General features: G+C 32.5%; 1 protein-coding gene across 1 annotated transcript in view; it reads left to right on the top strand.

Moving 5' to 3' along the window:
• The window catches only part of COL11A1 (collagen type XI alpha 1 chain), a 206166-nt gene that overhangs the window by 15175 nt on the left and 175424 nt on the right, over nucleotides 1-15567 (top strand). Inside the window, exon 2 of the mRNA XM_049765836.1 lies at nucleotides 13823-13990. Coding sequence (XP_049621793.1) covers nucleotides 13823-13990 — 168 coding nt within the window. The remainder of the gene's footprint in view (nucleotides 1-13822; nucleotides 13991-15567) is intronic.

Here is a 15567-nt window from a genome sequence, read left to right as displayed (position 1 = left end):
GATTTCTTAAAGCTATTATTTCATGTATATTTAAACAAATATTTGATTATCGGGTTTCTATTTTCTGAAATGAAAAGTATTAAAAATCTTGTAAGATACTTAACTATAAAATTCCTATACACTTGTTTATTATTTTATATCTTCATATATCATTTGAAATTGAATGGCATCCTTTGGTAATACCAAATGTTCACTGTTTTCCAAGACATTCATAAAAACTGGAGATTTTAGAAGCTTATATTTATATACTTTTCTATATTGAAATACATTAAAAATAATTTTAAGATGGCAAAGCATTTAAGTCATTATAGGACCCCCTTGTGGGTCTTAGGGTCCTATAAACCCTATGGAATTATGGAAATATTACATGTCTAGAAATACTTGATCTAAGGCCTGTAACTATGTTATAATTTGCTAATGTAGTTAGAAAATTTCTCCCATTTTGTACTTTTGAATTTATGAATATAAACTAGAGAAATAACACTTGGTGATTCCACTTAAAAATAAGGATTATTACTACAGAGAAATGAGCTTTTTGAATCTGTAAACATATTTCTCAATGTTTTATTACTTTATATCAGTTTATACAATAAAGTTGGTATTAAATATATTTTCATTTGAAATGAATGAAAAATTAAACTCATTATACTATTAATTTTTAATTTTACTCTTTCTCCTTCCCTCATGCAAATAAAAATTTCTGTTTCTAGCACATCCTTATTTCTAAAATATTTCTATATAAAATTTCTCACATAAAGCTACTGTCTTTAAGCAGTAGTTATGTTGTTTATACAATGCAAAGTGAACAGTTAAAAGGGGAATATACTAATGATACAGTATAATGTTAGACTATGTTACAGGGAGATAATGGAGCATTATCTCATTATCTCATATCATTATCTCATATCAGTGAAATAGGGATTTGAAATTTGTCTAGGTGCTGTGTAAGTTCTGGGAAAGTTCCTGCTGTTGTATATATCAAGAATAGCCTAAGAATATTTTTCAGAATATTAAATGATATATAATTTTAATTGGCAATATATATCAGAGAGAAAGAGGAGTCAAATTATTTACTTGTCATAACCTACATTGTAGATTCTTTACAAACAACCCTTGTAATTTTGAAATGTATGTTTATTAGCAATTGTAAAATTACAGACAATAGTCTGGTCTCTTTTGCCAACCCAGAATTCTACAACTAAATAAACCAAGGCATTCCTGAATGATGCTCATCTGAAGCATCAAAGCATTTTATGGCCTTATGGGAGAAGATGTACCTTTTTGTTCATTTTAGTGTTATGTCATGGTAGAACAATATGTTTTGTAAATTGGTTTGTGAAGTGAAGCACAGAGTGTAACATTCTTAAGATGGAGAGAGATTCTATTTTAGAATGCCATTTAAGGCCAAAGAGGTTGTACAAGGAGGTATTGCATTTTCACATGGCTGACTTATTTTTATTTCTGGCATTGCATACGAGCTACACAGGAGTGACCTTTGAGTATAGAGGTAAAAATATATCTGAGCACCATCAATGTGGCCCCATAAATGACAAAAAAATTATAGAAAGCCATCTGAGCCTCTTCTCTTGCCATATCTGTATCGAACAGTGAGACAACCAGAATTGGCAACCTCCTGCTAAAGTTGACTTTAAACCATCTTTCTTTTCCTTCTCAGAAAAAGATACCTTCACTCGTAGCTTCTCATCTACTTATTAAATACAATAATCATTGTTTGCTGTTTATACTCCACTATGGTATATTGCTAATAATGACAATACTGCTGATGTTCAATACCAGAGGATTTAAAACCTGTAAAGCAGAGAGATAAGAATAATCACATACAAACTTAGGAGGTGAGATGGCAGAGAAGAGGGAAAAATAAGTGGGAGACAGATTTAGTATTATGATGCAATAGATCAATACTCAGTATGCATACTGTGACGGACCATATCTAGACTACAGTGCAAATAAAGTAAACTTAGTCTTATGCTAAGTTCCTCTCCACATGGGGAGTTTCTTTTTGTTTCTCATCTACTTTCCCATAAACATTTTTACTTTCTAAAAAAAAGTACAAAATGAGTAATTTAATCAAGTAAACTAAGAATATAAAGTCTTTCAAGAGGAAAATCAATCAGGAGGGTACATGAGTGGATGTAGGCCTGGGTTGATTAAGTAATTATTACCTGTAGGAAGTCATGTTTAGGTTGAAATCAAAAGGTTAACTAGGTCTTTATTCATCATGTTTACACTTTTCTTGGAAATTAAAAACAAAACATTATATATATGTATATATGCTATATGCTGTATGCTTATATATGTGTAATTTTTATTTTTATATTTTGTTGGGGTGTGAGGTAATTGGCCAAAGCCTGGGTTATGTTCAGTATACCTCAGTATTTGCTCAGAATTCATTCTTGGCAGTGCCTAGGGAAAATATATGTGATTCCAGTGATTGAACTATATCTCAGTTGTATCCAAAAGAGATGTCTTATCCTTGTATTAAGGCTGTAACCTCAGTATACACATTTTTAAGCTCTCCAGAAAATTCTAATGACAGTTGGGCTTAAATATTTAATTGTACCATGGTGTAAAAACAAAACCTAAATATAAAGAATATGGGACAAGAAGTATATAATTTAGAAAAACGGAAAGAGAAAGGAATTAAAATATGTGACTCATTTGGGATTGCTCTAGTGGATTCATGGTGGAGATTTATTTTTTAATTTTCAGTAACCATAATGTATTAGGTCCCAGCAGTATTACAGTAGGTAGTGTGATTGTCTGCCCAGAGTTGAATTTCCAGCTATCCATAGGGTTCTCTGAGCCCTGCCAGGAGACATGCTTGAGCACATAGCCAGGAATAATCCCTAAGCACAGCTGGGTGCCGCCCAAAACTTAGACCCCAAAAAAGACACAGAGATAATTAATGAATAGTGTTGTCATGTCAGTCAGCATAATTACATCCAATGTGTTTATGTTCATTTCCTTGAGCTCTTCTAGGCTTTGTCCCAGGTACACAATTCTGTGATTTTAGTTCAAGGCATATGTAAAATGCATAATTTTGGGCTTACCTTTATGACAATAAGTATTTTATTTGTAATTTGCAATATAGTTTTGTGTTGCATAACAGTAATATATATGTATATATATTTTATTTAAAATGTATAAAGCTAACCTGTGATCTCTCTTGATTATGTTTTTCTCTCCATCCTTCCCTTCCACTCTCCCTCTTTCCCTCACATTTCTCTAAATATAACTAATTTCCCCAAATCTATATGTACTACATATATTTGCATATATGGTTTATTTTCTTTTTTTTGGGGGGGGGGGCAAACCTCAAGGGTTTACTCCTGGCTATACACTCAGAAGTTGCTTCTGGCTTGGGGGACCATATGGGACACAAGGGGATAGTACGTGATCCGTTCTAGGTCAGCCGCATAAAAGGCAAACTCCCTACCGCTGCACCATCACTCCTATTTATATACATATAAATCAGCCCATATATATACATATATATGTATTGCACATATGTATATATCTTCATGTATGAAATCATTCTTGTGTACTAAAACAGCCAAGAAATATTCACCTACAGGAAGAGTTTTTCCTGTTCTCATTCTAAGATAGTACTACAGATAGCTCAGGTCCTATAAAAACTCAATAATGGTGTTTTTTTTTTAAATATTACTTACATATATTAAAGTAAGGCATAGAGCAGTTAAGTAATGTATTGTAATTACATTGGTTCTAAATAATATAGGTAGGATTTTGACTTAGTCTGACAATTACTATTACATTACTATGGCATTACGTTTACTCTATATTCTCAGAAGTTATTTAGAGGAGGATTTGGAGATGTAACAATCAAAATTGTTAGAGCAGTTAAAGTATTGTTATTATTGAAGTTAGAGCTTTGATCCTTTTGTCAATCATGGTAATAAGAGAAAAAAGCTGGTAGTTGTTGACAGATTGATAAATAAATGGGCAGGGGTATTCAAAAGATGAACAAGCATACTAAAATATATATTAATTTCTCAAAGTATTTTTATTTAAGGAAGACAAAGATGTATGAGGCAGAACAAGATGACTCATGTTCTATGGTATTTTAAAAAAACAAACAAACAAAGAATGTTGACAGGAGCCTCTATCTAGAAACTCTAAATATAAATTTAAAAGAAGAAAAAGAAAAAAAGAAAACAAAGGAGGGGGTTGGTGTGGCAAGGTTTTTTTTTTTTTTTTTTTGTATAGGCATAGTAAGTATTGGGGAAAAGAAAGGAAATTTCTTTGGCCTAAGAGATACAGGATGTCTCCACTTTTGAAGCATACTGTCATGAGACCAGGACAGGTTCAGGACATGCTCATTGTAGAACCCCAAGGTTTTTCTTTCTGGTGCCAAGAAATTTTCTGCTCAGTTGTGGTTGTCAAATTCAGTAACCTGTAATTAGAGATCTTGGTTTTTACACAGATCCTATGATAAAGTCTAGAAGAGAGTCTTTCTTTATGGTTCCAGAAGTTCTGCTCAGTCATGGTTATTGTAGTCAGTCTTCTGTAATTAGTGATCTTGGTTTTTGCACAAATCAAAGGATGGAGTGTCTTCTGATCTCATCTCATCTTTAAGTGATGAGGCAGAGCGACCTACCTTTAGATCAAGTTGTTGCTTTTTCTTCGTCATCAGGATGTCATATCCTGGTGCAAATTGGTGCCAGACAGGTATTAAGGACTTCCCCAGGATGAGTTTGCTTCTGCAGGGAACTGTGCCAATTCTAAGGTTGGGATCTGGGATTCGGGGTTGTACAGTCAATGTCTGATCAAATGAGGACTAAGTCAAATCCCCATGATAAATGTTCAGAGTTGAAGGAGCCCCTGTATTGTAAAATTTTGGGTTCTTATCCCTAGTAGATAAGAACTTAATTTCTATGCATAAGATTTCCCCATTTCAGTGTGCCTATGTGCCTATGCAAAAAGGAGCCATGCCATATTATATTGGCGGTGCATTTGGGGGTAAAAATGACAACCTGTACACTCTCTGTACCCTGGTTTTGACCTGAGCTTTCATCCCAAGTAAGACTTTTCTACTAGAATTTTTTACTAAGCAGAACCAAAACAAGCAAAAGAAAAAAAAAAGATAAAGAAGGCTACCTTTACATTTGGAAATAAACACAATAAGAGGTATAAGTATTAAGGAATTAAACTTACAAAAATATAAATGTCCCCATTAATTCTTTAGAGATAGTCTTGGGGGGTAATGAGATCCAGGGCACATTTTGGCCCACACTGTGGTCTTATTGAGTCTGAGATATAGTTGGCAACAGTAAGAGATCAGGATGTATTCTAGAGATGGAGGGCCCTCTAGAACTGAACTTAGTAGCATTCAACAGTCTATGTCATCCTAAAAATTGAAAAAAAAAATAAAAGAAGATGGTACCAAGGACAAAGCAGTCTCATGAGCATTGAGTGGAAATAAAAAATGATCGGACCTACCTAAATACTCTACCCAAAGTCAACAACAATAGACTCAAGAGACCCAAAGTACAACAAACTGTATACAAAAGCTACCTGTTACACTAACAGTCTAGGGAGCTAGACTGTAGTATGGACTACATGCTGGGAACAGAGGTGGAGAAAGGTCAAAACTGGTGATGGGAATTGCCCTAATTTACTGTCACTATGCACCTTGAATATTACTGTGAAAATCTTGTAATTCACATTAGTCTCAATAAAAATGATATAAAAGAATAAACCTTAGGACTTTAGACAAAATTTTGCCTGTATATCATCTTTTTCTATCTCTACCTATTTCTTCATCTATATCTCATCTATATCTGTCTTTATATATGGCCCCATACATGGGAGAGCCCAAGGTATATGTACTCCTGTCTTTATGCTCAGGAGTATCTCCCGATTGTGTTCAGGGGAACATATGTGGACAGAGCTAGAATTAACAACATGTAGTGTCTCTCTATTTTATATGTTTTTAATCATCATATAGTATCTTATTATAGTCTGCATTTATGTTGTGTTGCAGATATGTGTGTGTCTATATTTGTGTGTATTTAAACATTCCAGCTTGAGGAAAACTTAAAATTAGATGAAAAATTAAAATTTTGAAAAGTGCTATCATAGAGTTGAGCTTATTTAACTTAACTTTTTAAAGATAGAGATTTTCTAAAAGTGATCTCATGGTTATTATATACTACTTTTCCTCAGATGTGGTAGAGTTGAGTATTTCATACAGAAGTAGAAAGTTAGAGGATTAGATTCAGTATGACTAAAACATTGTGTGAGGAAGGAGTTAGGAAGTCATGAGAGTAAAAGGGTGAAGACGCAATAGGGGTGAATATGAGAAAATACTTGGGAATTCCAGAGTATCAACCATTTATTTTATTTTATTTATTTTTTGGTTTTTGGGTGACACCCAGCAACGCTCAGGTGTTACTCGTGGCTCTCTGCTAAGAAATTACTCCTGGCAGGCTCAGGGAACCATATGGGATGCTGAAATTTGAACCACCAACCTTCTGCATGCAAGGCAAATGCCTTATCTCCATGCTTTCTCTCCAGCTCCAGAGAGTATCAACCTTTTTAAAGTATGGTATATGGGTATTGTCTGGAAGTTAGTATAGTTCTCTAAAGGAAATTAAGCAGCTAAGTACTTTGAGGCATAGACTGTTGGAAGCACACTCAAAGGTATGCACATTGATGAGAACACACATTAAAATAGTTAAATGGCTATTATGAAAATGCACACCAAGATCTTATTCTCTATCCAATAGTATAGGTAGGTAATAAAATGCAGAGAAATATTCTTGAATAAAATATTGTCCTTAGTTGGACTTATCTAAAATGTTCCTTATTATCTACACCTCTGAGCTTGGCAATTTAGAAGCAATTAAAATACTGATAGGTATTTAACAATTAATTTGAATATGGGATTTTCACTTTAAAGCATTATTGAGTTAAGCCAGTATAAATGACTGCCTTTAATCATTAAATCGTTGCCACTGAATTAATAAAATATAAAGTCTTATTTCTGTAGGTGTGTCTGTGCAGATGTATAAAAGGACCATATTATCTATAAAATAAAATGTTGAGGAGAATAACAGGCAGGATCTCCAAGTGGTTAATTTATTATTTACTTTACTTGAATGGAAAACAATACTTTAAGACTTTAGTACTGGGTGAGTTATATATTTTTTATAATACGATATACCTTTTAAGTTGGAATCTTAATTATATGCCCCTCTTTGAAGTTGCTCTTTGAAGAGTAATTATTATTTCATATTGTGTCTATTTAAAGAATTTTGTAACACTTTAAATAGAACCTTACCTTTTTTTTTATCACAGTTTCAAAGAAGGAAGGAAAAAATGTGGAGAAATTTGTCCTGGTTTGAGTTGATCCTGCTGTTAAATGATTTAGTTTGGAAAGAAAGTTGTGGTTCCTCTTATTTAATTTCTCATGTGAAAGTGCTGACCTGTTCATGGGGCCACACCATTTCTTCATACTAAGAAGAATTACAGAATTCATGACTGTGTTTATTTTAACCCTGAGTTTTTACCCTATATATGTATATATATTACTATATAATATATATAATATATATGTATTCTTATTGATAGCTACAAAGCAAGGAAATAAGGTAAAAGAAGCAGATATAATGTTGTATTTAGAACCAGTTTCTTTTTGGATAATTTATAGTCTGTTAATGTAAAGAAAATATATACATTATGACTCAAGTGGCTCAAGATAATTTTAGTATGTTTATAACTGTTAAATATCTTTATTTCATTTATGATGTGTAGCAATGAGGGTGATGAAATTGGAAACATTCAAACTTGATACATGCCCATATGTATCCATTGTCTCTTTTCTGGACTTTTAATAAATAGTATCTTTATTTAAGTACCATAATTACAAATAATGTTTGTAGTTGGGTATCAGTTATAAAAAAAGAACACTTCCATTCACCAGTGCAACCTTCCCAACTTTTCTGGACTTTTATTTTTTCATTTATCTTGAACAAAACATCTTGAAAAGTTTGAGAGTCTGTCTATATGATAGATGACTGTCACACATTAATTGTTTTGACATTGGGACTTGAAATAGTATAGGAAGGTGCTTATCTCACATAACAACCAACCTTGATTTGATCAGTGGTCAAATATGGCACTTTATAGAATTCTCTAAGTATGTCTTAATAGATAAAAATGCCAAAGATGGGGGCTGGAGAGATAACATGGAGATAGGATGTTTGCCTTGCATGTAGAAGGACGGTGACATCCCATATGGTCCCCTAAGCCTGCCAGGAGCAATTTCTGAGCATAGAGCCAGGAGTAACCCCTGAGCCTGCTGGGTGTGACCTAAAAAACAAACAAAAAAAAATGCCAAAAATGTCTCTGAATGCCATTATTATTCCATAAATATCCCACAACTGGACTAAAGAGTTTCATTTCAGGGGTAGAGGAGTGTGCATGACTATATAGAGATTAAGGCCATTGCCTTGAATTTAGCAGTCCCTGGACGTACCTTAGCACTAGGCATATTTCCAGAAAACTACCAGGAGCGATTCCTGAGCTCAGATACAAGAGTTATCCCTGAGTCCTGCAGGGTGTAGCCTACAAACAAACAATAAAATAAGTATCTTTATTGAAAATGGTAATGATTCCTTCAAAAATATGATTTCCATAAAGAAAAATATTTGAATTTTTAATACATTAGAACAATATAAACTTTTACTAAATAGTGTGTTTTTCATTCAGTAGTTTTATGAAATCAGACATAATCATTATCATTAAAGTATATTTATTGTACTGTAAATGTCAATATATAAAGCTCTAATTTTGTGTTTGTCAGTATTTCTATATTTAATTTTGTAAGGAAATAAACGAGGCACATTGAACAAGCATCCATTTAATAATCTATCCACATTTTGTGTAATAGTTTTTTTTTTAATGTTGAGTTATAATTTTCTAGAGCAAGTCTGTTAAAGGACACTTTGTCTTTGTGGTATAAGATAAATGACTTTTCATTTGTCACAATGATATTGCTAATCAGTCTAATCTTCATTAAGACCACTTAGAAACTGAAACAATAATTAGAATTTTTATTATGTATTATGGAACCAACAATTTCTAAATCAATAATATTGACTTTTGTATACAGACTTAAATAATTTCTATTTCTAAATGGAAAAGTGCTGTGTTCTTGCATACATAAATAGTATAAAAATAAATATAGAAGCTTCCTCTTATGTACTTATTAGTAATATATAATGCTTTATAGATTACAATACCTATGAGGTAAGGTATATGTTTCAGACATATGCTTGGTGATTCATTTAACAACATCTGATTATTCTATATATTTTAAATTTTTTGTTTGTTTTTTGGGTCACACCTGGCAGCACTCAGGAGTTACTCCTTGCTCTGTGCTCAGAAGTTGCTCCAGGCAGGCTCAGGGACCATATGGGATTCCGGAATTTGAACCGGGGTCTATCCTGTGTTGGCCTCGTGCAAGGCAAACGCCTTACCACTATGCTATCACTCTGGCCACACTACATATTTTAAATTTTAAAAGATAAAAAGTATACTCTAAAGTCTTTAGGTTATATGATTAATATTTTGCTATTTTTAGTCAATTAAATATATATTTTATTTTGGGACCTGGCTCTGAAAACAATAGCAGTCTAGGCAGGGTTCAAGGGATAGTACTTGGTAGATGATATAAAACCTGATTTGGATGTGTGAAAGGCAAGAACTTTATCTTTAGCCCCTAAACTAATTCTTTAGCCCCAACCCAATTTCAAAATATGCTTTGTCCTGATGAAAACTTAGGTTATTTCATGATTAAACTTTATAAAAACTTTCCTGTGAGTGTTGTCATACAGTTATTTATTTAACTCCTGATTTTCAGTTTCTGGAATACATATCTACTTAGGATTAAGTAAGATTGCTTAGTCACATGTTTTTTGATTTTTCTTTATTTGTTTTTGGGCCATAGCCAACTATGTTCAATGCTTACCCTGACTGCCAATGGATGAATCCTCTCAGGCTGGATATAATATATGGTTTTCCAGAGATCCAGTTTGGTTTGGCCATATGAAAGGCAAATGCTCTTCCTGCTACTCTTTCTCTCTAGACCTTTATGTTTTAAAGGTTGAGGACTATAACATTGTTTAGTTTATAGGAAAACATTCATATAGAATTTAGTAGTTCATGGATTTTGGCAAAGGTAGTGAGTGAGGCATCATTGTCAATAATGTTTTCTGTTTAAATATATTTAAAATTTTTGGATAAAGTGATTTTTGCACAAAATTTCAAGTATAATTTTGTTACCAAACTGTATAATTTAAATTTATACTTCAAAATATACAAATGGTTGTATACAGTTGTATACTGTTGTACAAAATTCCAAGTATAATTTTGCTACCAAATTGTATACTTTAAAGTATATGAATGGTTAAAATGACAAAATTTGGATCATATAGACTGGAAATCGAGCTCCCATACAATCCAGCTATACCACTCCTAGGAATATACCCTAGGAACACAAAAATACAATACAAAAACCCCTTCCTTACACCTATATTCATTGCAGCACTATTTACCATAGCAAGACTCTGGAAACAACCAAGATGCCCTTCAACAGACGAATGGCTAAAGAAACTGTGGGTACAGATACACAATGGAATATTATGCAGCTGTCAAGAGAGATGAAGTCATGAAATTTTCCTATACATGGATGTACACGGAATCTATTATGCTGAGTGAAATCAGTCAGAGAGAGAGAGAGAGAGAAATGCAGAATGGTCTCACTCATCTATGGATTTTAAGAAAAATGAAAGGCATTCTTGCAATAATAATTTTCAGACACAAAAGAGAAAAGAGCTGGAAGTTACAGCTCACCTCAGGAAGCTCACCACAAAGAGTGATGAGTTTAGCTAGAGAAATAACTATGTTTTGAACTGTCCTAATAATGAGAATGTATGAGGGAAATAGAAAGCCTGTCTAGAGTACAGGCGTGGGTCAGGTGGGGAGGAGGGAGATTTGGGACATTGGTTATGGGAATGTTGCACTGGTGATGGGTGGTGTTCTTTACATGACTGAAACCCAAACACAATCATGTATGTAATCAAATGTAAATATGTAAATAAAATATATAAAATTGTCTTATCAAAAAAAAGACAAAATTTTGTTATGTACATCTAATCTCAGCTTTAAAACAATTATATTGCATGCATGTTCATTTATAAAGATGTTGTTTGCAATATATTTAAACTATATCCCAATACACATATTTCAGTTTGAATTATATTATAAAGCTAATTAAACCATCATATTTAACCAAAAGGATCACATGTACCATGGAAAAGTTTAGCATTCCATGTTGATTTTACAGTGACCACTTTGTTGCTATAATAAGGAACAAGAATACTTGTATGTGAAAAACTGAACAAATACTTTTGTGTTGGAAACTGTATGGCTGCATAAAAGGAAGTATAAAGGAATCACTCATTCATACTTGGGAACTCTGAAACATTTAAAAAATGATGTGATGTCTATGAATTTCTTCTCTTAAATATAAAGTACAGGGGGCCGGGCGGTGGCGCTAAAGGTAAGGTGCCTGCCTTCCCTGCGCTAGCCTTGGACGGACCGCGGTTCGATCTCCCGGCGTCCCATATGGTCCCCCAAGCCAGGAGCGACTTCTGAGCGCATAGCCAGGAGTAACCCCTGAGCGTTACCGGGTGTGGCCCAAAAACCAAAAAAAAAATATATATATAAAGTACAATTTTAGTAAAATATATATGAATATAGGTATTCATACATAAATACACAAATTAAATATGTAACTGTTTATATTTGCTTTGTGTATATACAGTAAAACATCCCAGATAAGGATGTGACAAGTACTTCTCTCTATATATGTATGCATACATACATTTGTTTTGGTTCCATAAACAGCTGTGCTCAGGGCTTACTCCTCACAATTACTCCTGGTTTTTGGAGGGCCAATGTGGGATACTGGGTCTGAATCCAGATAAACTTCATGCAAATCAAGCACCTCACTTGACCTCAAGGGCATTATATATTTATGTAATTTATGAAATATCATTTAGTTTATTTTCATGTATATAATTTACTAATTGTGCATTTATGATAGTCATTCATGGATTGCATTGTAAATGTTGACCTTCAAAATTCCGCATATAGGTTTCAATGCTTGAATAATAAATCTTTTGTAAGTAATATAGTATGGACAGATGTTCACTTCAAATAATGCCATTGCTTGGAATAATTAATGAACTAACAAAATGTAATTTAAGTGCAGTGGAATGTTTATAAAATTATATAAATTTAATTTCAGATAAAATATGTACATACTCATATACAGATATATACATGATCATATATGCATATACAAATATGTATACATCTATGTATACATAAATATACATAAATATGAATCACATAAATTACACACATATACACAAATATACATAAATACATATTCATAAATATACATATATACATAAATATACAAATATGCATATGCTTAATACTAACGTAAAATATAATTATACACTATAATTACATATATACCTTAGCTATATATAAAAAGCCTCATTTAATTCTAAATTTGAAGGTTTTTGTTTGCATGTTTTTTGGTTTTGGGACCACACCTGGTGGCTCTCAGGGGTTACTCCTGGCTCTATTCTCAGGATTTACTCCTGGCAGTTCCTGATTGGCTTTGTGCATAGCAAACACTTTATCTGCTGTGCTATTGCTCTGGTTCCCGAATTTGATGTTTTTTATTGTTTGAGTGTATAATGTAGTTCGACATATTGTAGTTTACAAAGTTGTTAATAATGGTTTCTCATACACATAATTCTAACACTGCACGTATAACCTGTGTGTTCATTTTCTCTCCCAAGGATCCCTAACAAAATGTAATTGAAATGCAGTGGAATGTTTATAAAATTATATAAATTTAATTTCATATAAAATATGTACATACTCATATACAAATATATACATGATCATATATGCATACACAAATATGTATACATACATGTATACATAAATATACATTTATATATAATGTGTACCTCCCAATTTTGTGGATCACTATGTTGATTTGTACCTTTGTTTTTATATTGCTGAGATCATTCTGCATCTCTTTCCTTCTGACTGTCTTTACTTAGGATCATGTTCTTTTGTTCCAGCCATGTTGTTGCACATTGCAAGATATTGTTCTTTCTTAGAGCTGCATTATATTCCATTTCTCATATATTCCACAGCACGAACCCTTCATTCATCTGTAGCTGAGTAATTGGATTGTTTCCATATCTTACTATATTACTATTTGTGGCAATGAACATAAGCATGCATGTAGTCTTTCAAATAAATATTTTTGTATTTTGAGGATAAATACAAGAAGTAATATCATTGGCTCATGCTGTAGTTCTATTCTTCTTTTTTGAATAAATATTAATTTTTTATAAAGTCTGAATTAAACAACAGTTCCAACTAACAATAGAGGAAGGTACCTTTCAAATCATAATCACCTCAATTGTGTCTGCTTTTAGACATTTGAATATGTGGCATTATCAAAGGCATAAGATGGTATCATATTATTATTTTAATATTGATTTATTTTGGGATATTATCATTTATATTTTACTTCCTGTCCTGTTCTTCAGTTCTCCACTCAAATATTATTGAAATGTATCAAGTGGTAAATAGATGTAAAAAGTGAAATTGTTTAAAAACTAATTATTATATTGCATTTTTAGTTCAATTAAATTTTTCTTATCAATTTACTTTACAGCTGCTACCATTGATGTACTAAAAGCTTTAGATTTCCACAAGTCTCCGGAGGGGATATCAAAAACAACAGGCTTTTGCTCAAACAGAAAGAATTCAAAAGGTTCTGATACTGCTTATAGAGTTTCAAAACTAGCACAAATCAGTGCCCCAACAAAACAGTTATTTTCAGGTAAGCTTATTTTATTACTATGATGCTGCTTTCACTATTCTGCTAACTACGGTTATTTTTTTTTTTTTTTTTTGTGGTTTTTGGGTCACACCCGGCCGTGCTCAGGGGTTATTCCTGGCTCCATGCTCAGAAATTGCTCCTGGCAGGCACGGGGGACCATATGGGACGCCGGGATTCGAACCGATGACCTTCTGCATGAAAGGCAAACGCCTTACCTCCATGCTATCTCTCCGGCCCCGGGTTATTTATATTTATTGTTCTACTTAATACACCACTATTGGGCAGAAATATAATTCCTTTCTATATCTCACTTTAGATGTGAAGACAATGATTTGATCATTATTATGTTTATAGAGATAACTTTAAGGGCTTTTATTTGAATATTTAATAATTCATTTAATTTCAAGATGATAAACATCTGGTAATTTTTTTTTATTTTTTCATATGTGCATTGAATTTATTCATAAGGCTTAACCCTATTTTATTCTAATCGTTGGATAATGGGCATGGATTTAAACATAATGAATGCTTTTCTAAAATTTATGTAAAGTTATTTTTAGTGAAATACTTTAGATTTTATGAAATGAATTATTGTGAATTATATTTAAATTCTCTATAACGATGTAACATATTACTTCGTAATTTGTTGAAAGATAAAACTATAGATTTTGTAAATCTCTACCTGTAAGTTTTTAGAAGGATATTGAAAAATACATAGTGAAAATTTTTTTATATTAAAGTGCTAATGTAGTCTAATATAGTATGAGGATCAGTTGTGAAATAAAAATTTTTCAGTAGCGTATTTTCTAAATAGATCAGTCCTACTTGGTTGCTCAAGGTTACTTGTTAAATATTTTTAAAAGTTTACTTGCAATTTGATTTTTCTCAACCTTATTTAACAGAAGAGGAAATCAAGCACTGAAATTTTTTGATATGTCCAAATTATATAGGATGAATAATTTAACCCATGATCTATATTGCATCTTCAATCTGTTTTTTGTTTGTTTGTGTGTCATCCCTGGAGATGCTCAGGACTTATTCCTGACTTTGCACTCAGGAATTAATCTTGTCAGTAATGGAGGGACCATATAGGATCGTGAGAATCTAACCAAGGCTGACTATGTGCATGACAAATGCCTAACCCTTTAAATTATTGTTCCACTATGGGCATGTTCAATATATATTTATCACCAGGTGTCTTTTTTTCTACTCTTAGGTCATTTTAGCCAAACATATTACTTATTTACTTTATATTTTTAATACTTCAAATATTTGGAAAAAATTGTTCCAAGTTTGAAAAATAGCTCAAGAGAATAAGAGGACATTTTGCATTCAGAAGAACCAAGTTCAATCCCCAATTACAAGATTCCCTGAATGCCACCCTGAGCACATAGGTAGGATGGCGGGTGTAGCCTCAAAACAACAAAATGTTTTTTGTCCCTAATTTTTCCAAGAAATTGGTTTATATGAGGCAAGTCATAAAATAGGACATTGTGAGTTATTACTAAACATGATTGTAACTTTTTAGTAGGAACACAGTTTGAAAACACTTATTATGGTCATTTACTGAGTCTTCT

Source organism: Suncus etruscus, chromosome 19, assembly GCF_024139225.1.
Source record: "Suncus etruscus isolate mSunEtr1 chromosome 19, mSunEtr1.pri.cur, whole genome shotgun sequence".
Classification (NCBI taxonomy): Eukaryota; Metazoa; Chordata; class Mammalia; order Eulipotyphla; family Soricidae; genus Suncus; species Suncus etruscus.
This window is presented reverse-complemented; position numbering and strand designations above follow the sequence as displayed.